At 49.5% G+C, this 27202-nt stretch overlaps 3 protein-coding genes across 5 annotated transcripts; 1 reads left to right on the top strand and 2 right to left on the bottom strand.

Annotated features, from left to right (window-relative positions):
- Window positions 1-136: 136 nt before the first annotated feature.
- CGREF1 (cell growth regulator with EF-hand domain 1) lies at window positions 137-15915 on the bottom strand. 2 transcript variants are annotated; one of them, XM_060026951.1, is made up of 7 exons: window positions 15855-15915; window positions 14158-14287; window positions 3556-3649; window positions 2413-2478; window positions 2253-2323; window positions 1989-2113; window positions 137-1792 (listed from the first exon to the last, which is right to left on the bottom strand). In XM_060026951.1, the coding sequence occupies exons 3-7, from the start codon at window positions 3636-3638 to the stop codon at window positions 1346-1348; spliced, it is 792 nt and encodes a 263-aa protein (XP_059882934.1). In that variant the 5' UTR covers window positions 3639-3649; window positions 14158-14287; window positions 15855-15915; the 3' UTR covers window positions 137-1345. The 2 variants fall into 2 exon arrangements, with proteins under 2 accessions (XP_059882934.1, XP_059882933.1); XM_060026950.1 differs by lacking the exons at window positions 14158-14287; window positions 15855-15915 and adding an exon at window positions 12704-12948.
- Window positions 12553-23381, top strand: ABHD1 (abhydrolase domain containing 1). The gene is given in 12 exon segments (XM_060026331.1): window positions 12553-12972; window positions 20695-20813; window positions 20815-20853; window positions 21202-21256; window positions 21259-21349; window positions 21352-21382; window positions 21592-21637; window positions 21791-21916; window positions 22046-22209; window positions 22720-22768; window positions 22868-23033; window positions 23156-23381. Coding segments are annotated over 12 exon segments (1518 nt in total). The 3' UTR covers window positions 23368-23381.
- On the bottom strand, window positions 23381-27202 carry PREB (prolactin regulatory element binding). Of its 2 annotated transcripts, XM_060026943.1 has the most exons (9): window positions 26850-27201; window positions 26124-26316; window positions 25716-25933; window positions 25447-25527; window positions 25223-25347; window positions 24852-25025; window positions 24653-24725; window positions 24301-24460; window positions 23381-24125 (listed from the first exon to the last, which is right to left on the bottom strand). In XM_060026943.1, the coding sequence occupies exons 1-9, from the start codon at window positions 26982-26984 to the stop codon at window positions 24031-24033; spliced, it is 1254 nt and encodes a 417-aa protein (XP_059882926.1). In that variant the 5' UTR covers window positions 26985-27201; the 3' UTR covers window positions 23381-24030. The 2 variants fall into 2 exon arrangements, with proteins under 2 accessions (XP_059882926.1, XP_059882927.1); XM_060026944.1 differs by lacking the exon at window positions 24301-24460 and having other exon boundaries at window positions 23539-24125; window positions 26850-27202.

Below are 27202 nucleotides of genomic sequence, written 5' to 3'. Positions count from 1 at the left end.
TGGCAGTCTGTTTGTCTTCGATGTCTGAGCTGCTCTGGCTGGGGATTCTGGAGGCTTTGATCCTGCAGTCCTTCGCCCTTTTTTTCTCTATTCCCCAAACTCACCTCCTGCCCAGGCCCAGAGGAGGGGCCACCCAGACCAGAGCAGCAGGAAGTGCCCCAGGCTTGCCACCAGCTGTGCCCCTGCTGGGGCCCCAGCTCAGGGTAGAGGGCCAGACTTCCAGCCTTTCTGGCGGGGGAGGAGACTTAACCCCTTGCACCCCAGGGAACCTTCCAAATAACCACAAGCCATGAGAAAAGCTCCTCTGGGCCCCAGCTCTGTCACAAGACTCCAGTGGCCACAAGTGTGTCCACATGGCTGAGCCAACCTGACAGGCCAGCGGGCAGGGAGCCTCCTCTGGTTTGGCGGAGCCTCTGCAGTCCAAAAATATCTCCCCAATGACTGACCCCGAGCCTGACAGCCCCACCCTTGGAGCTGCCTTGTAGTTAAGGCGGCGCCTGAGCCACAAATGTGACCCGGAATGCAAAGCATTGCTTTCCCTGGGGGAGACCTGGTCTGAGGGCATATGGGAATTGGTGAATTTCCACATGGGAGTTGGGGCAGGGGGGTGAGGCCGTAGAATGTGATAAAAGGTATGGGCTTTAGGCTCAGACAGGCCTGAATTCAAATCTGCCACTTACTTAGCTATGGGACCATGAGTACATTACTGAGCTCCATCTTCCCCAATTTCCTCACCTGTCAAATGGTGCTAATTCTGCCTGGTCATAGAATCATCATGAGGATAAAATCACAATATGGAAAATGACCAGCGTGATGCCCAGTGTGTACTAGGTTCTCAATAAATGGTAATTATTAATATTTTCAGGGGTGGGGAGCAGATACAGGATGATGGAGAAGATCTACCCTGAACTGCAGGAGGGCGTTCTAGTGGTTAGGCCCCAGGGAAAGGCTGAGCTCCCTTCCCCGGGTTGTCTGCAGCTGGCGGTGGCCTAGTGCTGTACTCTGCTGTGTCTCAGCACCATCTGGGAACACTGGGTAAACTGAATTCCTGCACTCCCAAGAGGACTGCCCAGTCCCGACCCTCTGCAGCCTGAGGTCAGGGCAGGCTGGACCAGTGGATCGATGGCCCAGAGGGATGGGTTCATTTGGTTCTTTATTGGTTTTCTGGGCCCTAAATCTGCCCTTCAACTTAGGGTCTCCCTGAACTGCACAGAAAGACCTGCCACCTACTGGGGCCAGGAAGGGGGCACAGAGGTGTTCGTTGTCCTGACACACACACCCTACCCTTTGGGGCATATGTTCTGGCACTGAGACTTGTAGGTGTGCAAACCTGTATCCTCAAGGTTTATATCTCATCATTCTCCAGCTGAACAGCATGAACCTCAAGCTCATTTGGGGTTTTCTTAGACTCCAGTGTTTCCCTTGGAAGCTCTTCTGCTCTCTCTCCAGTGTCCCTGGCTTCTACCTGTCCCCCAACCTCCCCTCCAGGGCCTGGGGCTTCTCTTGCAGCCTCTGCCTGTCCCCCAGCCTCCTGTACAGGTTCCAAGGACTCCCTTCTGGCCTCCACCTGTCCCCCAGCTTCTTCTCTGGGACCTGGGGCTTCATGTGCTTCTTGTCTTGACGGGCTTTTAGCCAACAGAGGCCGCCTCCCAACATCCTGTGGCTCTGGGGGCTCTTTGAGATCTGTGTGCCTCGGGGCCTCTCCGGGGAAGTTGACGAGCTCTGCAGGGGTCATGAGCCCATCCCCATTCAGGTCCTGGGTCTCCAGCACCTCATCCACTACCAGGATCACCTGTGGAAGGGTCTATAGTGACTGGAGATGCTCCCAGGAATCCTGGCCCTCCCAACACCCCCCTGCATCCCTGCCACGCAGGCTTTGAGCCCTCCTTTCACAGGGGATTCACCAAAAGAGTCATGATGAAAAAAACCAAAGCCCCAGGGAGCTGGGTCTTCTTCTGGGAGAAGGGCCCCCATCCAGCAGGGCTTACCGGGTTGGTGGTGAGAGAGTCGGAAGCTCCAGGGGCCAGAGTTGCTGTCAACATGGACAACAGCTCCAGGCCATCCAGCTGTCCACTCTGGTCGTAGTCATGGAGAGCAAAGAGGTAGAGGAGAACTAAGGAAGAGAGGCTGGATCAGAAGACGCATCAGGGGACAGGTGGATCAGGCAGGAGTCGCGGGATGGCCTGAGGTCAGTCCCAGCTCTGGCTGCCCTGGGCCTCCCGTCCACGGGCCCCATCGGCCCAGCCCCTCACCCTGCTCCCGGCTCATGTGCTCCGGCTCCTCTTCCATCCTCTCTAGTCCCTTTAGGTAGCTCTGCAGAAGTCTTGCAGAAAAGCGGAAAATCAGTCCACGAGAGGCCAGTCTGCAGCCCCAGGCCTGGCCCTCGGGTGCGCCCCACCCCAGCCTACTCACTGAAGTTGCTCCTGGCCTGGCTGGAAGGGGTTGGGTAGAGGTGGATGCTGCACTTCAGGGTCCAGCCTGGAGGAGGGAGGGAAGCACCGGCCTCGCAAAGGGCCTCCTCTGAGGGCCCAGCCTCACAGCCTTCCATCCCCAAGCTCCTGGTAGAGTTCTCCCCCCAGACCCAAAGGGAGCTGCTTCTCCAGGTCCCCAAAAACCTTGTGGGGAGGAGGCCATTCTGGCCTCCTCAGAAGCAGAACCTTACTCCCCAGACTCTGCCTTTGCAGATTCCTAGCTTAGATGGTAAGTGAAAATCCCAATAAAACATCTGGTTTGGTGGAGGCCAGAGGAAGCCGCACCTAGCAGACACAAGTTGGAGACCCAAGAAACCACCACAGTGGGCGGCAGGACAACATGCATCACGGCAACGCTTCCTCTGTGACGCTGGGAGGCGGGGGACAGGTCTCTGGCTGAGCCTGGTGGCACTGCCCAGTTTTATACAGACCCGATTTGCTCCATGACACAAAGTGGACTCTTTTTTACCCCAAGTTGAGGGCATATATGTTGGTTTTGTAGTTTCGATCTGCTCAGGGGCTTTTTGTCAGTCTTTAAAGCTCAACATTTGCTCGCAGTTCTGGACAGGGATCCCTGTTGGCCCCAGTCAGTCCAGATGTGTGATGCCAGAGAGCTGGCAGGAGCTGCTACAGCAACTTTTGTCGCTGCTGCCAGCCCTTGCTGCTGTGGCTGTATCCGTCCCCCGACCCCACCCAGCATACCCACTGCATAATATTAAGACACAAAACCTCAAGAAAGGTATTCAAATAAAATAGAAGTGATATGCTAATGATCTCTATTTCTTTGGAGCTTCCACTATAAGGTCTTGATAAGAGGACTGTAGCCCCTTCCCAAGCTTATAGCCTCACATCTCATTGGAAATGAGCTCCCGGTTTCCAAGTGAGTCCAGCAAACGTGTCGATGCCCACTTTGCAGAGGGCACTCTAACAGGCACGAGGCAGAAGCTGAGGTGGTGGGGATGATACAGAAGTCAGGGAGCGTACACCCAGTCTTCCGCCTCCCAGGGGGGCCCACAGCATACCTCTGATTCTCCAGAGACCCCCCTGCTCCCAGCCCACAGCCCTGCCCTCTGAATCCCGTTACCTTGTGGTGCCGTGTTTGGGAACAGCCTGACTCAGGGGCAGTAGCAGCAGCAGCACTGACGTTCTCATCGTCACAGGTAACATCCTTCCTGTAGCTGGAAGTAGGAAACGGGGTTAGGGAATCAGAGGGAAGCAGTGTCTGCCACAGAGGGGGGAATTGGTGGGTTAGACAGGAACGCCTCTCTCCCTGCCTCTACCTGCCACCCAGGTGACAGGACTCCTGTGCAGGGAGGAGCCACACACGGACATCAGGAACTTTGCTCAAAATAAACCTTATTCCGGATCCAGCATGTAAAGCGCATAACGCAGACTTGTGCTGGGGGAAGCCGTGCTGCGGGCAGGACTATCCCACTCTTGCCCTGCCAGTCCCCCAGGTGCTTGGAGAAGTGCAGTTTAAGCACATATGATGTAGTTCAGTCCACTCATTTTACGAGTGGAAACTAGTTCAGAGAGGATGAGAAAAAGGCCAAATTAGAAGTGCACAGAGTCACAAAAAGACCAAGCCTTAAACAGGGAGGGAAACAGATTGTTGGTTTGTATCTGTATTTGTATTTGTATAAAAACTCACTGAAGAACAAATCAAAAGAGACTAGACTCCTTGAAATAGGTCTACACTCAGGTAGGGCTTGAAAACACAACAAATCAGGGTCAATCCAACAGTGGTCCCAAGAATTGCTATTTATTAAACACAGGAAAACCAGATCCCAATAGAAAGGAAAAAAACAAAAACCTTCCTTTAGACCTACATTGTGCAGGCCCATTGGCAGCACATCACTTGATTAACTGAAAATAGTCCAACAGAGTGTCTATCAATGTGCAGAGCATGAAGCGTTCCAGTCAGTCCCAGGAGTGTGTGCATGATCGTGAGTTTCTGAGGAAGCGGAAGACCTCCAGAGCTGAGGCTGAGACCTCAAACTCATCTTTAGGAAGACAAATCATGAGGTGCTTGATGGTCTAGAGCAGAGGATCAGGAACCCTCTGAAATGGTACCCTACACTTTGGCTGGCATTGAATTTTCCTGGAGAAAGGTGTGTAGCTTTCAGCAGATTCTCAAAGAGTTCCATGACCCTGATAAGGTTCAGGACCACTGCAGGGGGAACATCAGCTTCCTAAGAGCTCTTCCTAGAGGCAGTGGGCAACTGGCCAACAGGTAGATACATGTGTAGCTGTGCAAATAGAGCTGCCTTGAGGAAGAAGCAGCACAACGTGGAAGTCCACAAGAAGGTGAAGCTCCCGAGAGTCATAGAAACTGTCTCTGTTTTTCTAGACATACGTGGGCCCCAACAGATATAGTGAGTCTACATAGTTTGTAGACTAAGACCTGCCGCAACCAAAAAAAAAAAAAAAAAAAAAGCATCATGGAGGAGATAATAGGGGAAAAAAAAGAACCTAAAAAATAATTTAAAAGGAAGACAAATAGAAAGCATAAAATAAGATGGTAAAAATAGATCCAAGTAGGGCTTCCCTGGTGGCGCAGTGGTTGAGAGTCCGCCTGCCAATGCAGGAGACACGGGTTTGTGGCCCTGTCCGGGAAGATGTCACATGCCACGGAGCAGCTAGACCTGTGAGCCATGGCCGCTGAGCCTGCGCGTCCAGAGCTGTGCTCCGCAACGGGAGAGGCCACAACAGTGAGAGGCCCACGTACCACAGAAAAAAAAAAAAAGATCCAAGTATATCATAAATTGATAAACATAAATTGTATAAACTCATAAATTGTAATAAACATAAATTGTATAAACTCATCAGTTAAGAAATAGAGATTATCAAAAGGTACATAAAACAACATACAAGTTACATGCAATTTTCAAGAGATTAACCTAAAAAGTAAAGTCACAGAAAACAAAACGGTGGAAGAAGGATATATAAAGCAATACTAGAGGAAAGAAAGCTGGCAGAGTTTTATTGACATTAGAATAAATAGAATTTAAGGTGAAAAGCATTATTATAGATAAAAAAGTATCATGACAAAATGCACAAAAGTTTAATCCCCTAGGAAGATATAATGATTCTGAACCTGTATGTACCTAATAGCATAGCCTCAAAACACCTAAAACGAAAACTGGCATAACACTATCACCTGTTAGAATGACCAAAAATCCAGAACATTGACAATACCAAGTGCTGACAAGGATGTTGAGCAGCAGGAACTCTCATTCATTGATGGTGGGAGTGCAAAATGGTACAGTCGCTTTAGAAGACACTTAGGTGATTTCATTCCAGACTAAACATGTTCTTACCATACAATCCACCAATTAAACTCCTTGGTATTTACCCAAAGGAGCAGAAAACTCATGTCCACACAAAAACCTGCACGCAGATGTTTATAGCAGCTTTATTCACAATTGCCAAAATTTGGAAGCAACCAAGATACCCTTCGATAGGTGTATGGATAAAGAAATTGTGGTACATCCAGACAAAGAATATTATTCAGTGCTAAAAAGGAATGAACTATTCAGCCATGAAAAGACACGGAAGAATCTTAAATGCATATTACTAAGGGAAAGAAGCCGATCTGGAAAGGCTACACACTGTATGATTCCAATTGTATGACATTCTGGAAAAAGCAAAACTATGGAGACAGTAAAAAGATCAGTGGTTGCCAGGGACTGGGCATGAAAGGGATGAATAGGTGAAGCACAGAGGATTTTCAGGGCAGTGAAAATACTCTATATGATATTATAATGATAGATACGTGTCATTATAGATTTGTTCAAACCCAAACAACACCAAGAGTGAACCCTAAGGTAAACTATGGACTTTGGATGATTACGATGTGTCAGTATAGGTTCATCAGTTCATCCTGTACCCCTCTGGTGGGGCACGTTGATAATGGATGAGGCTGTGCATGTGTGGGGCGGGACGTATATGGGAAACCTCTCAATTTTGCTGTGAACCTAAAACTATTCTAAAACAAATAAATTCTTTAAAAAAAACTGGCATAAACACAATCAGGAAAATCGAATCTGCCATTATGGTGGGAGAATTTAACATACCTCATACAGTATTTGAAAGATTAAGCAGACTAAAAATTAGTAAGAATGTAGACGATTGAATAAAATATTTTCTAAGCCTGAGCTAATGAACAAATAGAGAACCCAACTCCAGTCACTTAGCAAATACATTTTCTTCTCAACACATGTGGAATATTTATAAAAACTGACAAGCAATAGGCCAAAGAATATGGCTCAGCAAATATTAAAGAATCAGTCTCATACTGTTACATGACTAAATGCAATTGTATTAGGAATCAATAACAAAAATGATGTAAAAATCTCATTTATATAAAAAATTTAAAAGGTACACTTACATATGGGTCAAAGAAGGATATCATAATGGAAACTGTTGAATACTGAGGATTGTATAATACTGGGAAAACATACATCAAAACAAGGTATGTAGCTAAAACAGTATTAAAGGGGAAGTGGGTTGGGGAATTCCCTGGTGGTCAAGTCGTTAGAACTCGGCGCTTTCACTGCCCAGGGCCCAGGTTCAATCCCTGGTCAGGGAACTAAGATCCCACAAGCCGGGACTTCCCTGGTGGCGCAGTGGTTAAGAATCCGCCTGCCAATGCAGGGCACACGGGTGAGAGCCCTGGTCCGGGAAGATCCCACATGCTGTGGAGCAACTAAGCCTGTGCATCACAACTACTAAGCCTGAGCTCTAGAGCCTGTGAGCCACAACTGCTGAGCCCACACACTGCAACTAGTGAGCCCACATGCCACAACTACTGAGCCTGTGTGCTGCAACTACTGAAGCCCACGCGCCTAGAGCCCATGCTCCGCAACAGGAGAAGCCACCACAATGAGAAGCCCTCACACCACAACAAAGAGTAGCCCTCACTCGCCACAACTAGAGAAAGCCCACACGCAACAAAGAAAACCCAATGCAGTCAAAAATAAAAAATAAATAAATTTTTTTAAAAAAAGAGAGAAAAGATAAAACTTTTTTTTAAAAAAAAAAGATCCCACAAGGTGTGTGGTGCAGGGGTGGGGGGAATATATATATACACACATATATATACACACATATATATATATACACACATATATATACATACATACACATATATATATATGTATGTATAGGAGAATGGGGTTGACTTAAAAACTTATATTAGAAGAAAGGCCAAAAGCTAATGAGTTAAGCTTCCAACTCAAGAAGCTAGTAAAAGAGAATAAACTTAAAGAAACTAAAAGAAATGAATAATAAAAGATAGAAGAAATTTAAAATATAATAGAGAGCAGCAATAAAGTCAAACTAGTGTTTCTTTAAAAGAACTAATGAACTACAAAACCCCTGACAATTTTCATTAAGAACAAAGAGAAAAGGCACAAATAAACAATATTAGGAATTAAAAGGGGACATAATTACAGGAATAGAAGAAATTTGCAAACTTGGCAGATATAGCCATTTTCCCAGAAAAACTTAACAGTAAAACTGACATCAAAATAAATAGTAAATTTTAATAGTCCTATAACCACTGAAGAAATTGAATCAGTGAGTATTAACCTATATTGTTTGAGGAACTATAGACGTGAACTATTTCTGGAGAGTAATCTGCAAATGTGTATTAACTGCCGTAAAACCCCTACCCAACAATATCATCCTGGGGATTACGTAAGGAAAAACACAAACAGAAAAGAAATTATAAGGATATTTATAGCTGTGCTATTAATATTAGTCAAAGAACTGTTAACACCTGTAACATTTAGGCAATGATTAAGCAAATCCTATTATGTGACAGAGCCATTAAAAATGATAAATATTTCATGGGACTTCCCTGGTGGTCCAATGGGTAAGACTCTAAGCTCCCAATGCAGGGGGCCTAGGTTCGATCCCTGGTCGGGGAACTAGATTCTGCATGCATGCCTTAACTAGGAGTCCGCATGCCGCAACTAAGGAGACCGCATGCTGCAACTAAAAGATTCCTGAATGTTGCAACTAAAGATCCCGCATGCCACAACAAAGATCCCGCATGCCGCAGTTAAGACCCAGCGCAGCCAAAATAAATAAATTAATATTTTTTTAAATGATAAATATTTCAAATTCATGTTTTAAAGGAAAAAATTGACAGATTTGAGCATATCAAAAGTTTAAACTTCTGTATTATGAAAGACACTATGAATCAAGTTCAAGAAGACAAGTGATGGAGGACTGGAGGGAACAGGGTTCAAGGCTATTTGGATTTTCAGCAGGGTGGAGTTCACCACCCCTACCCCCAGCAGAGGCTTGGAGACAGAAATCTCCGTAGAGACCCCATGGAGACTGAGTGGAAATCCAAGAATGGCAGAGTTATGTGCCTAACCCGTGAGGATTAGAGAGAAGGCCCTGCCCACAGTGTTCTTGGCGGTTAGGAAGCAATGGCTTAGAGAGGGTCTAGGCAAGTGGACAGGAGGGCTGCCTCACCCAGTTCTTGGTATCCAGCATGCTGCTGGTTTAAAGAGAGGGGTCTGAGGGCTCCAGGCTCTAAGGTGGAAGGAGGGGCACGAAATGACTGAGAGGGCCAGCTGGCCAGAAGAGGCCAAAAGGAGAAGGCCAGAAGATATAGACCCAGGACTGGATGCCGCAGAGGACAACATGGGAAGTACCAGTCGAAGTCAAGACCTTGAGTGACAAGGACCAGGAAGGCGAGCCTTTGTAGGGAAGGCAAGTGTAAATATAAGTTTATAGAGTAGGGCTAATGGTACTCATTTCTTCAATATTTATTGGGCACCTACTATATGTGAGGCACTATTTTATAAGTAAGATGATAATATTAGGTAAAATTACCTATTATTTTTCCTCCTTAAAGTTTACATATTTATGTAAGTAGGAAATGATACAAATGTTAGAGCAATGATGAAGAGAAAAACAGAGAAACACAGAATTGCTAAGGAGTAGGTGGCATAGCCCAAAGTTTAAGGGTATGGGCCCTAATCTCTGGCTGCCTAAATTCAAATCCAGGCTCTGCAGCTCACTAGCTGTGTGCCTCCTGTGTTTCAGAACCTCTGTCTGTTAACATGAGGTTGATGAGAGCACCTCTTGGGGTGTGGTGAGGATTGAATGAGACAAGACGTGTAAAGCGCAGAGCCTGGTTATACGATAAGGCATCTTCCTTCCAGAAGCTTTTCTGGATTGCTCTGTGGTAGCTTCACACCATCCTGGTCTTCCCACCTGGATACCCTCCAACTGCTTTCTCCTCCCATCTGTTAACTGCCAGGATCTAGGCTAACAGGAGGCACAGGAGTAATTTAAATCCCTCAGAGCTGTCAAAACCTATTATCCAGACGTAATGTGTTATCATCACTAGGAGTTGCCTTTTAAAAGAGGACATTTGGAAACAACAAAGAATGACTCTGGTGGTAGCAGTTCAGGGATAGAGGGGAAACACCTATCGGATCCCACTAATCCAGTCACTCATTAGGCCAACTGTGCTGGTTTGAAAAACATCTACCAATTCTTTCTTGTGGGAAGTAGCTGGAGTTAAATTTGCCCTTCCTTGTATATGATCTGGACTCAGCGACTCACTTCAAACAAATAGCAGAAATGACACCATGGGACCTCCAAGTCTGAGTCATAAAAGGCAACACGGTTTATGCCTGTTTCTGGTTCTCTCTCTCCCTCTCTTGACATGCAGATATGCTTCTCTGGAGCTCTGAACCGCCAAGGAAGAAGTCTGCCACGCTGAAAAGACCATGTGGAGAGAGCACATAGGGACAGGGATGCTTGAGGAGCCCCAGTTGCTCTAGCCTCCAGCTGCTCGCTTCCCCACCCAAGGGCCAGGCAGGTGAGAGAGCAAACCTGTAGATCATTCCAAGCCCCAGCCTTCGAGCTGCCCCAGCCAACACTGATGGAGCAGAACTGAGCTTGCCTTCTCTGCCCTACCCGGAATGTACACTCATAGGCAAAGTCAATGTTATTGTTTTCAGCCACTGAGTTCTGAGGTGATTTGTCAGGTTGTCACAATGATTGGAACTGCCTTCTTGGCAGTCACACAGGGCCCTGCTCTCAAAAGGGCCCTGGGCTTAGTCTAATGCTCTGCTGTCTCTGTCTTGAAATTCTTAATCTTAGTTTTGCACTGAGCCCTGAAAAGTAAGACCTGGTCCTGAACCTGCCCACATGAATTACTCTTACTCTCCTCCTCTTGGTCCTATGTCCCACGTGTGCAACTATTCAGCATGTGCAGTGGACAGAGGACAGAGCTATGGAACCAGCCAGACCTAGGTTCAAATCCCAGCTCCACCACAGACTGTCCCCGTGACCTCGGGTAGGTTAATTACCCTCACTAAACTTATCTGCATAATGGAGATAATAATAGTACTTACGTCACAGAGTTACAGTGAATACTAAGTGGATAATGAATTACTCATTGCACAAGGAGTCTATTATTCTTGTCCCTGCCTCTGCTATCTTTTCGATTTAAAGAACCCTCCATACGTAGAGTACTCTTCCTTTGCTGGAACTCCACTGCTCCAAAACCTTCAATGGCTCCCTATTTCTATTACAGTCCAGAGTCTTCACCTGGACATTTAAGGCCTTCTACAATCAGATATCAAGTTACCATTTTAGACTCATCTTCCAGTGCTCCATTATACTAATGCTCTGCTTCAGACAGAGGGGTTACTGGAGTCTGCGAAATACTCTTCATTTTCACTTTGCAGTGCTTTTGCCCAAGCTGTCCCACCCTTTACCTGGAACACCCTGCGCTCTCCTGACAACCCTAGCACTCTGGTTTCAGTCCACTTCAGAAACAAATAATTGCACGTGAACTTTTAGTGTCATCTCAGTAATATTCTCCTCAGTCATGCTTCCAAACATGGCACCTTTAGTACAGGTAACTCACCTCTATTATTTAAAGGAAGTCAGGCTAAGGCACCTCAAGTAATGTGTAATGAGGTTGGTGTAATGTGATTGCTTCACACGTTCACATTTCTCACTACAGTATTTACAAAAGCTTTTATAAGCAACAGAAATAGAGCAGCTATTGAACAACTGCCTGTCAAATAAAAACGTTCCTCATCATTTTCTATAACGTGCATAAACATAATTTACCCTAATGACCACAGAAAAGCCACCACAACCGCTAGAGTTGTGATATAATTCAATAAAGTTATTCACATCACACTCACACACACACACACACACTCACAATGATCCTCTAGCCTCTGATTTCTTCAAGTCTTTGCACCAGTGCATGGGAGGAAAGCCTGGCCTTGCAGTTAGACCTCTGATCAAATCCAGCCTCTCACAGTACTAACAGTGTGATCTCAGCAGGTGTCTCCGTGTCTCTGAGCTCTGGGATCTTCACTTTAAAAAATGAGGATAGTGGTATCTATCTTGTAGGGGCTTGGGGAGGATGCAATGGAATAATGTAGGTTGAGTGCATGGCAGTGAGTAGATGCTCCCTGAGTATTTCAGAGACTCTAGGATGTGGCGGGGCCTTTTCTCTTGCTTGACTTCCCATCCAGTGCAAAACTGCTTGCACAGCATGCCTGTCAGTGGCCATCAGCCTCCACTGGACTTTCCAGGACAGGAGCCTACCACCCACAGGGCACGCATTCCATTTCTGCCTAATTCGAGCTGTCAGAAGTAATTCTGAGCTCAATCCTCTCCCTTAACTTATCTCTCCAGGGCCGCCTGTGACTCCCAGCACCTCCCACCCGCCGGCGCAAGAGAAGAGGCACTGGCTATACAGCCAAATGGGTCCCACACCTGAGAGCTGGGCTCCCCCTGCCACTTCTAGCTGGGTGATAACCTCGGCCCCTCCCCGGTCCCCCTTTTCCTCCGCTGTCAAATGAGGATGAAACTCCTGCCAGCCTCCCCTCCCCCCGGGACTATCAAGAGCAACGAATGAGACACCAGAGGGAAAAGCCCTTGGGGGACTGTGAACCCCCCTCATCACAGCGAGGGAGCTCAGGTCTTGCTTTCTAGGCCCTCCCTCTACGTGCTCTCAGGGGTAACCTCGGAGAGGCGTCCAGAGGCGAAAGCCAGCGCTCCGGCGGCGTCCGAGCCGCAGGGGATGCGGAGGGACTGCGCCTTCAGCCTCCGACCTGGAGGCCAGGAGACCGCCCCTGCCCGCGGTCCCGCCCCGCGGCGCCCAGTATTCCCGGCTGCCCGCGGCGGGGTCCCCGGCCCCCAGCCCGCCAGCCCCGGGCGGGGATCGCACCCACCTGCGGCGGCGCGGCGCGGCTCTGGCCGGGTCCGGCTGGGTCGTCGCTCGAGGCTGTGCGCCGCCGCGGCCGCCGCGCCTCGGCTCCCGCCGCCCGGCCCTCCCCCGGGCCGCTCCACGTGGCTGCTCCACGTAGCCCTCCCGGCTGCGGCCGCCGCCCTGGCCCGGGCAGAGTCCGGAGCGCCAGCGCCGTGGCCTGGGTCTCCGCCCCGCCCCGCCTGGCCCGCAGACCCCGGCCCTCTGCGGCCCGCACCGGGCGAGGGAGAGCGTGTGCGTGAGTGTGTGCGTACAGACAACTAGAGAGAGAGAGGCAAAGAGACAGATGATGAAGCTGGTGCGTAACGAGAAGCACGTTTAACTGGGCGCTCACTCCCTGCTGGGCCCCAGATGTGTGTGACAAGATAGAATGTGACTTACCGTTAGCCTGTGATTGTGGCTGGTGTATGTGGCTGCGTGGATGAGAGACCTGTGGCACGGTAGGGGGTGTATCCAGTATGGCGGCACTTGAGAGAGTATGGCCAATGCGGGACTGGCCGGGTGTGTGACCGTACAGGATGTGAGTGGTGTGTCTGTTGGGGTATCTGGCTGAACTCCTCCTGAGTTGTGATGCTCAAGTGACACCCGTGACTGTCGGTGTCCGGTGAGGGTATCACTGTGTGACTGTGACTGCACAGCACTGAGAAGTGGCTCCATCGGAGCCATGGTGGGGGAGGGGGGGCCTGGGAAAGTATCAGCTTAAGGGTGACAGTGGCAGCCGTTTGCCAGCACAGCGTTGCAGTGTGTGGCTATAGCTTCGTGGTCAAAACGCAGTGTCACCAATTTTCTCAGAGCAGCCAGTTCCTCCACCCAGGCTTCAGACTACTTCCTCACCCACTGGCTCAAAGACTTAGTTCTTTGAGTGCACGACTTCTTATCTCTCTGGAATCTTCAACTTCTCCCTCCCCATCAGCTCCTTCCCATCAGCATCCATCCACAACAACAAACTGACTCTCATCAAAGTCACCCTGTCCTCCTTCCTGTGGTGGGCAGGTGGATACTGCTGGACACTACCTCCCTGGGTCATGGTATCATTGGTTTCGGCAATACCATTCCTCTCTCTTTAGTCATTTTTTCTTAGTTTCTTCCTGTGTCGGAGTTCCTCTGGGTTCTCTCCTCATGCCCCATCTGCTCATGTGTTCTTCCATTCACGTAGCTTCCATCACTATCTCTTATGGGTTGAACTGTGTCCCTCAAAAATTCATATGTTGAAGTCCTAACCCCCAATACCTCAGAATGTGACTTTATCTGGAAATAGGGTAGTTGCAAATATAATTAGTGAAGATGAGGTCATACTGGCGTAGAACCTAATCCAATATGACTGGTGTTCATATAAAAAGGGGAATTTGGACACACACACACACAAGGAGAACAGCAGGGGAAGATGTGGGCAGAGATTGGAGTGAAGCTTCTACATACCAAGGAATGCTGAAGATTTTCAGCAAACCACCAGAAGCTAGAAGAGATGTACGGAACAAGTTCTTCCTCACTGCTCTCAGATGGTACCAATCCTGCTGACACCTTGATCTTGGACTTCCAGTTTCCAGAACTGTGAAACAATAAATTTCTGTTGTTCAGGACAACCAGTTTGCAGCACTTTGTTATGGCAACCCTGCAAGCTAATATATCATCTAAATGCTGATAACTACCATATCTCAAATTCCAATCTCTGAGCCCCAGGCCACTTCAGGAACTGAACAGCCTACTGATTTGTGCCGGATCTTAATTTTTAAAGGTGACTGAGTGACAACACAGAGAGGTCAATGCCACTGAAAGAAGAGTTTAATGTTACAGTTCCCTCAGGAAGAAGAGGCACAGCTCACCACACAGGACCACAGAGGGAAGCACCAGTGTAGGTCAGAAGGCAGAAAGGAGCAAGGGGAAGGCAGAGGCCACAGCTTTTATTAAACTAGAAAAGCAAGACGAGGCAGGTTAAACAGTTTAGGGTTGGCTAGTTTTAATAACTTCAGAGAGCTTTGGGGCATAGGGGCTGTCGCTAGTTGACTGGTCCCTGGTCCTGGGTTTATCTAGGAAAGGGAAAATATTGGTTTGGTGTGTGAGAGCTGGATAAAGGAAGTGGTTCAGAGTATGGCCTCTGGATTGCAGGGGAGACGTGAACAACTTTGGCTGTTAGTTTGGTCCTGTGATTAATGGATGCCAAAGAGACAAATTCAGAATCTAAGAAAACACAATTAGAACACCTACCAGCACCCCAGACGTGTCTGAATCAGAATGCATCATCTTCCTCCTCAACACTTCCCCTCCCCCCGCTTCTCTATCCCAATGTTACCACCATGCATCCCTGAATCTATGCAGTCAGAAAACGGGGTCGTCCATGATTCCTCCTTCTTCCCCCACCTCCAACCTACTACCAAGTCCTATCAGTTCTGCCTCCTATCTTAAAGATCTTCACTCCTCTCCTGAGCCTTCCCCCAGTCCAGGCAGCCCTGGTCCACGCCAAATTTCCGTTAACCGCCTCCTAATTAGCCTGCTTTTCATCCCCCTCCAATCCATTCTCAAAGTAGCCTGAATGATTCTTCTGAAATATAACTCTGATCATGTCGCCCACCCCTTCTTAAAACTCTGATGGCTTTCCTCCACCCTTAGGATAAAGCCTAACATCCTTTATGCAGCTGCCCACAACCTGATTCCTGACCATCTCACATGCTCCAGCAACACCAAATTTCTTTTGGTTCCTTTAAGAAGTCTCTCACATCCAGGCTTTTGCTTGTGCTCTCCCCTCTCCTGGAACAATTACTCTCTCCCCTCCTCCACCTTGTCTTGGAAACTACTACTTATTTTTTGATTTCGCCTTAAATGTATTGTCATTTAATATCTGGGTGTGCTTTCTCTGATCCATGGAGTCTGGGCACCCTCCCCGGGGCTCCCACTGCAGTCAGTACTTCCCTTATCTACCACCATGCTCTGTTGCAGGGGTTCAACCCTGATTACACATTTGAGTCTTCCAGAGAGATTTTAAGTTGTTATTAATACTTAGGCTCCTCTCTAGACCAACCATAACAGCGGGTAGGGCCTGGGCACCGCTAGTTTTAGAAACTCACAGATAATTCCAACCTTCAGTCAAGGTTGAGTCATTGCTCTAGTAGATTACTTACTTGTTTCCATATCCCAGTGAAGACAGGAACAGCATCCCAAGTGCCTGGTACACAGTGGGTGATGAGTAAGTATCTATTGTACTTGTGACAGGGATTGTATGAGGCAGCGTAGAGTGACACTGGACGAGTGGCTTTAACCCATGTGTGTGTGACTCTGTGCGGAATGGCACTCACTCAAGTAGCTGAAACTTGACTACGTGACACTGTGGCGTGTCGGTGTGAATGATCGTGTCCAGTGTGTGAGGGCCACTGTCAATGACTGAACACTACGGGAGTGGAGTGGTGTGAGCACGTCAGTGGCTGTGCCCTGTGTGTGACTGACTGAGAGGCTGGGGGGCTCTGGCCAGGCTGTCAGACTCGCCGCTCCGGGGCAGGGTTTGAGGAAGACGGAGCTGGAGCTGCCTCTCAAGATGGCGGCTGCGGGGAAGGCCGCTAGTCCTTACGAGAGGCCGCAGGGCCGGTGATCGCGAAGCGGAGGCAGGAGCCGTAGAGGCCGTTCGCAAGACACTGAGGTCAGCTCCGCGCAGACTGCCCAGGCGCGGTACACACACCCGCTCGACGTCCTAGCACCGCCCTAGCACCGCCCTCGCCACGCCCGCCGCCGGGAGCACGGGCGGTGGGCGGGGCCTGGGTCCCCGAATCGCCGGGCAGTGCGGGCGGAACCCGCACAGGCTGTCCAATGGCGTGTAACGGGCGGGGCCCAGCGCGCACCTGCGGGCCCAATAATCGAAGCTCAGGTGTCAGAGCCGGTCAAGAACTTGGGAGTGGAGACTCAGCAACGCGAGAGGCTGAGCTCCTCCCTGGGCCCCCAAGATGACACCTGGACAGAATCATTCTCTCTGCTTTTGGGACTAGGCGGTGCCCTCTACTTGGGCTACTACTGGGCATGGGTGGCCCCGGTGGGTGCGGGTCCAGAGCTCTCTCCGGCGGGTGTAGGTAACTCGAGTCTGAGGGCAGCTTCCAGCCGGGGCTCGAGCCCTTTGTGGAGGCTGGCTGGGTGGGGTCTCCTGGCCCAGGTGAAATTTGACGCCACAGCCCCACCACCACTCCGGCCCCGCGCTCCAGCCAGGCTCAGCTTTGCTACTATCACCTAACGGAGAGTCGGTTCTTTGCCTGCCTGGATTCTCTGCATCCCGCGTACTCCCCATGCCAGCTGGGCCTTTCAGTCATCGGAGGGGTGCTGCTGCCGATGATGTGGACAGACACTTGCAGAAAAGCGGGGTGGAAGGCATCCTGAGCTGTCAGGGAGATACGCACACTATCTTTTTCTTTTTAGGCAGTCTAGATGAGCTTCTCATTAGCTGCTCTGAATGAAGGAACCAGTTGGTGGTGTGGTGGCTAACTCCCACCATCATCCCATCAGCTTAGTAGGACCTTGCTTGTCTTAAGGACTGGCAGAGGTTCCCCGCCTAGCTCAGGACTAATGGATAACCCTAACTGTCCTTGCTGATTCAGCCCTGTTTTAAGTTCTAGGCTCTCCATGTAGAGTGCAATGGAAAAATCCGAAGAGGATGATTTTGATGAACTTGGAAATTTTATTCTCACTGAAATTTATGTAATTTACATAGCCACAAAAATCTAAATCTTTTAATTTTCATTAAACTCGGTTCTAAGTAGCTGAGTCTAACAAGAAACCTATTGATTCAAGCCCTTTAAAATGATCTATAGGGAAATTTAATGTTACCTCAACTTTTCTGTATTTTCAGAGCTTTATACATCCTATGTATTGTTTACAGAATACATTTGCCTTAGTAAAACAATTTTAAAAACCCAAACCTCACAATACCCTATAAACCTTACCTTATATGCCTGATTTGGAAAGTCAGTCATTTCAGAACAGAGCTGTCCTGAACTAAACATTTTCCTTTGCTTACAACCAGCCACAGAGAAGTCAGAGACCTCTGCCACTTTATACTCCAAATCCTTCTTTGATTTCCAAATACTGGTTTAAATGCAGAGAAAGTGTCATTCTGGACACTCTGAGGACATGCAGTTTGGATTGTCCAGCATGGTAATGGATTGGAATTGATTCATCCACAGTGACTAATGGCATTTAAATAATTAATTCTCAGGGATAAGTCAAGAAACACTTCACTAGAATTAAAATGAAACTAACCCACATACATCAAACCTGTGATTTATTGGCACCTTGTTCTACACAACTGAGCTGTTTGACCAAGGATTTAATAAACTGATAACTCAAAATCTTGGCAACTAGGAGGTATTATAGTAAAGTGACTAAGAGCACAAACTCTTAGTTTCAATCCCAGCTCCACTGCTACCTAGCTTTGGCACATTTTGTGACCTTTGACAACTTACTCAATATTCAAACACGTTCCCACAGGGGGATCACAGTACCTATCTCAAAGAGCTATTGTGAAGGTTATAAGATATAATCATGTAAAATGCTTAGCACAATACCTGGCACATAAGGAGCACGCAACAAATCTTACTAGTATTGGTGGTAATATCATAATTATTTTTTACACTTTTTAATAGAAGTATAGTTGACTTACAATGTTGTGTTAATTTCTGCTGTACAGCAAAGTGATTCAGTTACACAATTTATATACAATCTTTTTAAATATTCTTTTCCATTATGGTTTATCATAGGATATTGAATATAGTTCTCTGTGCTATACAGTAGGTCCTTGTTGTTTATCCATCCTGTATATAAAAGTTTACAACTGTTAACCCCAGCCTCCCAGTCCATCCCTCCCCCAACCCCCTCCCCCTTGGCAACCACAAGTCTGTCCTCTATATCCGAGTCTGTTTCTGTTTCGTAGATAGATTTGTTTGTGTTATATTTTAGATTCCACATATAAGTGATATCATATGGTATTTGTCTTTTTCTGACTTCACTTAGTATGGTAATATCTAGTTGCATCCATGTTGCTGCAAATGTGTGTGTGTGTGTGTGTGTTTTTTAACGGCTGAGTAGTAGTCCATTGTATATATGTACCACATCTTCTTTATCCATTCCCCTGTCAATGGACATTTAGGTTGTTTCCATGTCTTGGCTATTATGAATAGTGCTGCTATGAACGTAGGGGTACACGTATCTTTTTGAATTAGAATTTTGTATGGATATATTTTGTATGGATTGCTGGATCATACGGTAATTCTATTTTTAGTTTTCTGAGGAACCCCCATACTGTTCATAATGGCTGTACCAACTTACATTCCCACCAACAGTGTAGGAGAGTTCCCTTTTCTCCATATCCTCTCCAGCATTTGTTATTTGTAGCGTTTTTAATGATGGCCATTCGGACTGGTGTGGGTTGTTACCTCACTGTAGTTTTGATTTGCATTTTGCTATTAGAGTCATTGAGCATCTTTTCATGTGCCTATTAGCCATTTATATTTCTTCTTTGGAGAAATGTCTATTTAGGTCTTCTGCCCATTTTTTTCTTTTTTTTTTTTTTTCTGCCCATTTTTCGATTGGGTTGTTTATTTTTGTTGTTGTTGAGTTGTATGAACTGTTTGTATATTTTAGAAATTAAGCCCTTGTTGGTCTCATTGTTTGCAAATATTTTCTCCCATTCTGTAGGTTGACTTTTCATTTTATGGTTTCCTTTGCTGTGCAAAAGCTTGATTAGAAAAAGCTTGACCTGCAAAAGCAGATGTAATCTTGATTAGGTCCTATTTGTTTATTTTTATTTCTATTGCCTTGGGAGGCTGACCTAAGAAAATATTGGTACAATTTATGTCAGAGAATATTTTGCCTAGTATCATAATTATTATTCCACTTTGCCTTTTGCTAGCTGTGTGACTTTGGGCAAACAACTTAACCTGTCATAGTTTCTTATAATAAGGTTGGGTTTAGCCTAGTGCCAGCAAATAGCATACAATGAATCACAGGTGTTATTATTCCAGGGCTTAAGGCCCAGGGTACGAGTCACAACAGTCACAGTACCAACCTGGCCTCTCTAGTTCATAATTTACGTAGCCCCTTTTGACTGCAAGAAGAAATAGGAATTGGTCCTTGGGTCCCTTTAGGCCTGCAACAGAAATGCAATTTCTATTTCTTGAGTCTGAGGCCTTCTGTCTTTGTACAGCATACTCCCCCTTCATAAGCCTTCTCTGTGGCTGGGCCCTCTCATTCACCTGATGTGTATCCAGAGAACCAAGCAGAGAGGTTGAAAGATAGGGCTAAGTGCCCAATGACCTCATCTGGCCCACCATCCTATCCCTGTTACCTTCCTCCTGGCTGGCATGAAGAAAGAGAAAATCTGTTCCCATTGGGACTATTCCTCCTTTAGAGCATGGTCTAACAGCAGGGGCTGTTAGGTAAGAAAATGAGGTGGTGCGGTACAAAGAAGCCCTTCAGCAGCGAGCACATGCAACAGGGAATGGGAATATGCAACAATGGAATGCTAAAATCAGAAGGAGCCAGCGTGACCGGAGCTAGTTTTGAGACGAGAGTGTGGATAATTCAACTGGCAGAAGTGTAGACAATTCAAAAGGCAAAAGTCACAGATTAAATGGTGCTGCATTTCTTCAGCCTCTGTCCAGGATCCCAACCTTTCCTGCAGATCAGCTGGGCAACTTATATTACCTACTCTCTCCAAAATGGGTTTGGGGCATGGATAGGTTGAGTGTGGAAGTCGGTTCAGGGGCAATTCTGGAGAGGTGACACTCTAGGACTGGAGTTGGGGCCCTAGTGGGACTATCTTAACAGAGGTGACTTGACCATTCCAGACTGAGGTATGCTAGATTTCTCACGCCCAAAGCAGTGCCCTGCAGGCTGGCCTCTGGAAAGGGGTCACTCCAGTATCAGGTACCTCACTGGCTTGGTGCAAAAATCAGGGCAGTGAGGCACATTGTGTTGTGTGACTAGAGGCCACAACTGGTGACTGGGTCCCAGTTTCTGGCCTTCCTGGAGCGACACTGTCCAGTCACTGTGGAGACTTTCTACCCTACGCTCTGGTGTTTTGAGGGGCGGCTACAAACCATCTTCAGTCTTACTGCAGTCTCCGCCTGTAGCCCCTTACTCAAGGTAAGAAGGGACAGATGGGGGTGAACACGAAGCTGCAAGTACAGGGGAATCCTACTCGTGTACCTCTTTTAAAATGGGGGTAACCTTTGACCCATCTACCTCAGTGTGCTAAGGGTAACCAGAGTGGCTATATGGAAAGGCTATGTAATTGCACAACCATGAGGTAATACTCAAATCTTTTATGTCCCATTATACCTCGTTACAGTCTTAATGTTTTGCATAATGCATGCCCTCAAATGATGCTGGTAACTTGTGGGAGTTGTTTGGGGAGGGAGAGGGCGTAAAATCTTTCGAAGTACATGGAGTTCCTAATAGTAACTTTCTGTGCCCTTTTCTCCAAAACCACAGGGAAGTTCTCGAAACCCCGGATAGCGGACAGCTCCTCCTAGACTGGGCCAGCAGCCTAATAGCAGTCAATATCCTGACCCTACCACCCAGCCATTGTTATTGCTGCTTCCTGGTATCACAGGCAGTAGTTAGGAGACATATATCTTGCACTAGTTGACCAAGCTTTGGAGGATGGCTATAGGTAAGGATGGACACAGCCCAGCAGAATTGGGTGGTGTCTGATAACTTAGAATTGTGTGCTGGGGGTCGGGGGAGGGTCAATTCAGACCCTGCTATGGGGAGGAGGTACCATATGAAGGGCACCTTTTGACGGAGGCCTTTCTGAAACCTACCAAAAGGGGAGGAGCCCTTACGGAGGGTCTGCCTAACATGTACCTGTGTGTGCCCCAGGGCTATCGTATTTAATAACCGGGGCTGCCGTGGGGAAGAACTGCTGGCGAGTACCCTCCTTCCTCGTAGTGGCCCTTCACCCCGCTCCCTTCAGAGACCCTGGGCCCCAACCTACCTGTCTTCCATTTCTTGAGTCCTTTCACTTTTCTGCCTTCTGGTCAGGGCCTCCTTCCCTACCCAGTGATCCGGTTTGCCTCAGACCTACAGGGCCCTCTGTGCCAGCAACACTGAAGATCTGGAGACAGTCGTGAACCACATAAAGAGCCGCTACTTCCAAGCTCCACTGCTGGCTGTGGGCATCTCTCTCAGAGGGTCAAGGCTGCCTGCACTTAACCCAAAGGCCCAGTCTTCCTTTTTCTCTTTCCTCCTCCATGTTCTCTCCCGTTCTCCTGTTCCAACTCACCAATACAAACCCTTCTTTCATGGCCCCTGGGCCAATCCTGCAGGATATTAGCCGAACCACCTGGCTCGAATGGGACGGGCTGCGGGGTTGGTGGCAGCACTGACTCTACCTGCATGCTGGGATACCTCTGAGACCACCTGCTCCCTGGAGACCCCACTGAACTCACTGCTCTTCAGTCAGCACCTCACTGCTGGGCTCTGCCGAGCTGGGAACCGGTAGGGTCTTGACAAGTGGAAAAGGGAAGCAGACAGGGTAGGATGGCAGACATGCCAGGTTCTCCCAGTGCTCGGCTCAGTTCCCTATCTGATTTTCTCACTCGTGAGATAGGACAGAGGCTGGCTCTGGGTCAGGTCCAGGAGTAGAGCCAAAGCCCTATGTGTTCTTTTTTTTTAATTTTTCTTTTTGGCTGCGTTGGGTCTTCATTGCTGCGCGCAGGCTTTCTCTAGTTGCGGCGAGCAGGTACTATTCTTTGTTGTGGTGCACGGGCTTCGTTGAAGTGGCTTCTCTCATTGCGGAGCACAGGCTCTAGAGCGTGTGGGCTTCAGTAGTTGTGGCTCACAGGCTCTAGAGCACAGGCTCAGTAGTTGTGGCACGTGGGCTTAGTTGCTCCACGGCCTGTGGGATCTTCCTGGACCAGGGGGTCGAACCCGTGTCCCCTGCATTGGCAGGTGGATTCTTAACCACTGTGCCACCAGGGAAGTCCCATCCTATGTGTTCTTTTGCAGAAACAGAAAGGTGATGGAAAAGGTGGTGAATGTAGACTTTGTGCTACAGGTAGAGTGTTTCAACTCTCCCCTCTCGGCCCAAAACTGTTCTTCCAACACCTTATTCCCTTTCCTCATCCTAGCCTATCCCACCCGCCACCACCTGCAGGCCCACACAATCCACCACTTTGATGAGCGCTACACAACTGTGGTCTTTGGACATCAAGACTGTGCTGCCTATTACCGAGCAGCAAGCCCAAGAACCAAGGCAGATGCCATCCAGCTCCCTGTGCTCTGCCTCAATGCAGCTGATGACCCCTTCTCCCCGGTCCACAGCGAGCACCTGGGATCTGGACGCTTCAGGCCCCGGGGGAAATGGGCCATGCAGTGCAAGCGGAAAGAGCCTGGGCTCTCAGCAGAGGCCAGGGCTCCTGACCTCCTCTCCAACGCCTCCTAGCCCTTCCCCTACAGGCTGCCCAACATTCTCCCCACGCTGCACTGCTCGTCACAGCTCGGGGTGGCCACATCGGCTTCCCGGAAGGACTGCTTCCCTGGCAGCACTGCTACGTGAGCCGCCTCATGCATCCGTATGCCAAAGCCATCTTCCAGCACCTAGCAGAGCTGCTCAGCCTCAGGGCACCCACTCCTCCTGAGGGAGGCAAAAGCTGACAAGAGTACCATCTGGAGCCTCAGTTCAGGCTTCGCTTGTTTATTAAATATCAACTTTTCCTGCCTAATGCGCTGAAGTTCATTTTCCCTTTTCTCAAGGCTAGGGTAGACTGTCCAGGAATTTACTGCATGGCTGGCTGGCTTGGAGCTACCCAGCTGAACCCCAAGATGACTGCCTGGTTCTTCCTTTCGCCCCTTCCTTCTCTAATACCAAGTCCCAGGCCAGTGCTTTTCCCAGCAAATGCCAGGAGCTCATGTGAAGAGCAACTGGCCACGAGGCTGTAAGGGGAGGGGAAGAAAACGACTGTTTCTGCAGGAAGGAGAGCAGTGCCTCCAGGTTCTTGGGCATCTTCACATATTTCTGGAGAAAGGACAAGCTCAACTATGGAGCCTCTGGTAGGCAGAGGGAAGGAGACAGGTGGTGTGGCCTGGCCTTCAGACACCACTGTCCTGGGCGGATCCACAGATGACGAATGCAAGGCTCCCAGGACTCAGTGTCGCACAGGGCCACAGCCAAGCTTTCACTGGAAAGGGCAGGCGTTGCCCATTAGTCTCATCAGAGGCAACCTCAGCTGTGGACCCAGATGGAGCGAGCAGTGGTAGGCCCACACTGGTCTAGAAGGTGGCAGTGTCCAGGCCCCTGGCTCCCTGGGAGCAGGGAGGCTAAAGAAAAGCTGGAAAGGCCCTCTGGAGCAGCAGGATGGTCACAACGATAAGCCCGACACACAGCAGCAGCAGCAGCCATATAGGAGCACTCCCTGCAAGGGGAGAAGGGAAGGAGTCAGGAGGCAAAGGAGCATCACAGCCCAGAGAACAGAACCATTCAAGAAGGGGGTAGTGGCTACAGATAAGCATCCCATTCTCCAGGAGGCAAGTTTTCGCTACAGCGAAAGCTGGGGTGGTTCCCCCACTGCACCCACCCCAGTGACTCACGTCGTGAGGGCAGCAGGTGTAGCTGGCAACGGCTATCAACAGCCACAGAAAACAGAGCAGTTTCCTGGGACCCAAGGAGCTCTGGACCACGACCCTTCTCAGGTAGAAAGGCCACATCCGTCACCACGATGCCATGGGCCTCCTTCATGTAGTACAGGCGCTGGGGACAGGAGGAAAACTAGTGAGGGAAGGCCCAACTGGGAACATTCCTTCCGGAAAACACGGCCTCTGCCCCCAGAAGACTTTCCCGCTACAGGCTGGGCCAGACTCCTTCCTGCACACTCAGTGCAGAAGCAGGCCTAGAATCCCCACCCCAAAAGCCCTCAGGGCTGTGCCCACCTCCACTCATTACCTGGAGAGAGAAAGCTATGTAGATGGCAACAGAGCCAGTGACAGTGCCCAGGCCTAGGAAGGTGCCCGATTCACTGCAACAAACAATAAAATGCTCACTGTCCTGGAGTCTGTGCCGCAACAACAGTCCTCAGGGACTCACGTCTCCCTGAGCTCCCCCTGGTCCCCCCATACCCAGCCAAGCCACCACTGTCTCACACCTGACGCTAAGGCAGGAGACGACTTCATGGCCACAGGACTTGGTCCGAAGGGGCAAGAACGTGGAGCCATCCCAGGCCGTGAGGTAGCAGGGCGGGGGCTGGCGCAGGCGCTTGTGGGGAATCTGCACCGTGAAGAGTCGCAGCCCAGCAGGCTGGTCTGGAACCTGCCCAAACCTGGGGGCCGGGCGAGAAGCTGTTCAGCTCCTGGGGCCTGCCCAACCCTCCTCAGAGGTGTGTGCCCTCCTGCACCCTGGTGAGGCCTAGGGTAACACCCGACAGGGCTCCGACCCTCCCCAGCTTCCCCCCAGTCTCCTCCCACTCCCCCACATCTAGGCTGTGCCTCCTTCAGCCACCCTCTGGGGTCTCCACACCTGCAGGCCTGGTAGCGGTAAGGCGTGTTAGAAAAGGTGGGTCCGTTCTCTTGCCAGTGCAGCTGTGTCACCAGCTGATCCTTCTGCCACACGGAGGCCTTAAGGTCCCAGCCCACAGTTACCAACTAGTCAGGAATCAAGATTCCAAGGATGGACGGTTAGGGGATCCACTTGCTGGGCAAGCAGCATAATCACCTACTTTCTCCGCCCTCTCAACTCCTCACCTTGCCATCAGGCCCCAAAGCCAGGTCCTCAATCTCCCCTTCGTGGGCTCTGAACTCCAGAACTTTCTCCAAGGTGGGTACCTGCAGCCAAACCACCAGCACAGTTAGCCTAGGTACCCGGCAAGAGCGCAATGATACTCCCCCTCTTCTCTACTAATGGCCGCGCAGTGCAGGCTTCACTCACAAGTTCCCCAGAACCCATGTTCAGCTTCTCACAATTCTGGCCTTGCTGCTACTGACACTCATCCTCTAACCTCCCAAAACCACACCTTCCAGACACGAACGTAGCCATCTGTCCCTCCAGTGGCAAGCAGGGTACTATCATGGTTGAAGCATACAACTTTCTGCAGTGGATCAGTGCTGAAGTCTGTCTGCACCGCCTGCAAATTCTCTACGCTGAATTCTATCTCCTCCTGGTGGGTTTCAGCTCCAGACTTCTCTGCTGGGGCAGCCCCTTTCCTTTGTCGAGGCCCCTGCTCCTTGGAACCTGCAACACAAACAGCCTGCCAGGTTCCAGGTTTCTCAAGTAAGTAGTACTGGCCCCCTCTCTAGTGGTGAACATCGAACTTCTCGCCTGCTACCATAACCCCACTTCCAGCCCCACTTCATCAGAGACCGAGATGAGAGAGATCTTACTTATTTAACCCTCCTCCCAAACCTAGAGAGGGGGCTCTCACCTGCCTTCCCTGCCTTGTTTTTGCTCTTCTGCTGATGGATCTGGAAGCGCAGGAGCTGACAGTGGGCGTCCTGCCCCGCTGCAAGGATGTTACCAGCCAGCGCCAAGTTCATGGTGGCCCGTGTCTCTGTGTCATGGGAGTGTAGTAAGGAGGCGCTAAGGCGCCCATTAATCTGCTCCAGTTGCAGAAAGTGCTGTGGGAGAGGGAACCAGGGTGAGGTTCAGAGAGCACCTCAAGGGCAAACTTACATCCTATAGTCTGATGCTCTACCCCTTTGCTAACTACACTTTCTAGTTTAAAAGACTTTTTGCAACCTTTTTTCTTTTTTGAGCCTCACGAATCTGTACAGCAAGCAAGGCTCTAGTTTGCAGATCAAGAAGAATGATGAAACCCTAGCTTCTATTTCACTCGCCGCTGCTATTAGTCTGGCAGACAAGTCTATGTGGTCCCCCTGGAAAAAGCCAGGATAAGACCCCTGGTGCTAATCCTGAGGTCGAACTGAAGCGTTCGTGCCTAGGTAGCGCCGTGTGCAGTTTTCACTTTACCTTAGGAGCCTCTCAACTGACCGGTGAGTTCTCGATTGAAATTCGCGCCGGGACGCCCGGCATGCCGGGGTTCCCACCCGGGAGGGGCCGGGTCCGAAGCAGGGGTGCGGCCCGCCCCCAGACCCTCCCAGAATCGCCCTCAGCCCGTGGCGCGACCCGGCCCCAGGAGCACTGTACTCACCACGCCGTTCTTTATGCCGGTCTTGGCGGCGCCTCCTCCGCCCGCAGCGATGAGCAGCCCAGCGCTGGGGTCGACCTGAAGCGCGTACAACGGGAACGGGGCCCGGTACAGCTCTGGCGCCCGGCGCCGACCCATCCCGCTCGCCCAGCGCTTCACTGTCTGCGCCGAGGCACCGGGGACATGCCGCCCGGCCTTCGACTGCTGCTACGGTCGCTGTTGACTTTGGTCCGGTCGCCGCCGGGAGGACTCCAGACCCCTCTCACAGCCGCCGGGTTGCAGAAACTGTAACTACACATAAGGCTCCCTATCGCTGCCGCGGGCCGCCTAACCCGGTCTCGCAGACGCGCAAGGCG

This window comes from Delphinus delphis, chromosome 12 (assembly GCF_949987515.2).
Source record: "Delphinus delphis chromosome 12, mDelDel1.2, whole genome shotgun sequence".
NCBI classification, from domain to species: Eukaryota; Metazoa; Chordata; class Mammalia; order Artiodactyla; family Delphinidae; genus Delphinus; species Delphinus delphis.
The sequence above is the reverse complement of the archived record's forward strand: the minus strand, read 5'-3'. Positions and strand labels throughout refer to the sequence as shown.

Bases quoted from the DNA above. Each gene is read 5' to 3' on its own strand.
- CGREF1 (XM_060026951.1), bottom strand. From the start codon at position 3,638: ATGTTACCTGTGACGATGAGAACGTCAGTGCTGCTGCTGCTACTGCCC. The intron at 2,324-2,412 runs GTGAGTAGGCTG...CTTTTCTGCAAG, and splicing joins CCAGGCCAGGAGCAACTTCA to ACTTCTGCAGAGCTACCTAA. The intron at 1,793-1,988 runs GTAAGCCCTGCT...ACCCTTCCACAG, and splicing joins ACTCTCTCACCACCAACCCG to GTGATCCTGGTAGTGGATGA.
- PREB (XM_060026943.1), bottom strand. From the start codon at position 26,984: ATGGGTCGGCGCCGGGCGCCAGAGCTGTACCGGGCCCCGTTCCCGTTG. The intron at 25,934-26,123 runs GTGAGAGCCCCC...TTTGTGTTGCAG, and splicing joins AAACAAGGCAGGGAAGGCAG to GTTCCAAGGAGCAGGGGCCT. The intron at 24,126-24,300 runs GTGAGTCACTGG...CTCCCCTTGCAG, and splicing joins ACACCTGCTGCCCTCACGAC to GGAGTGCTCCTATATGGCTG.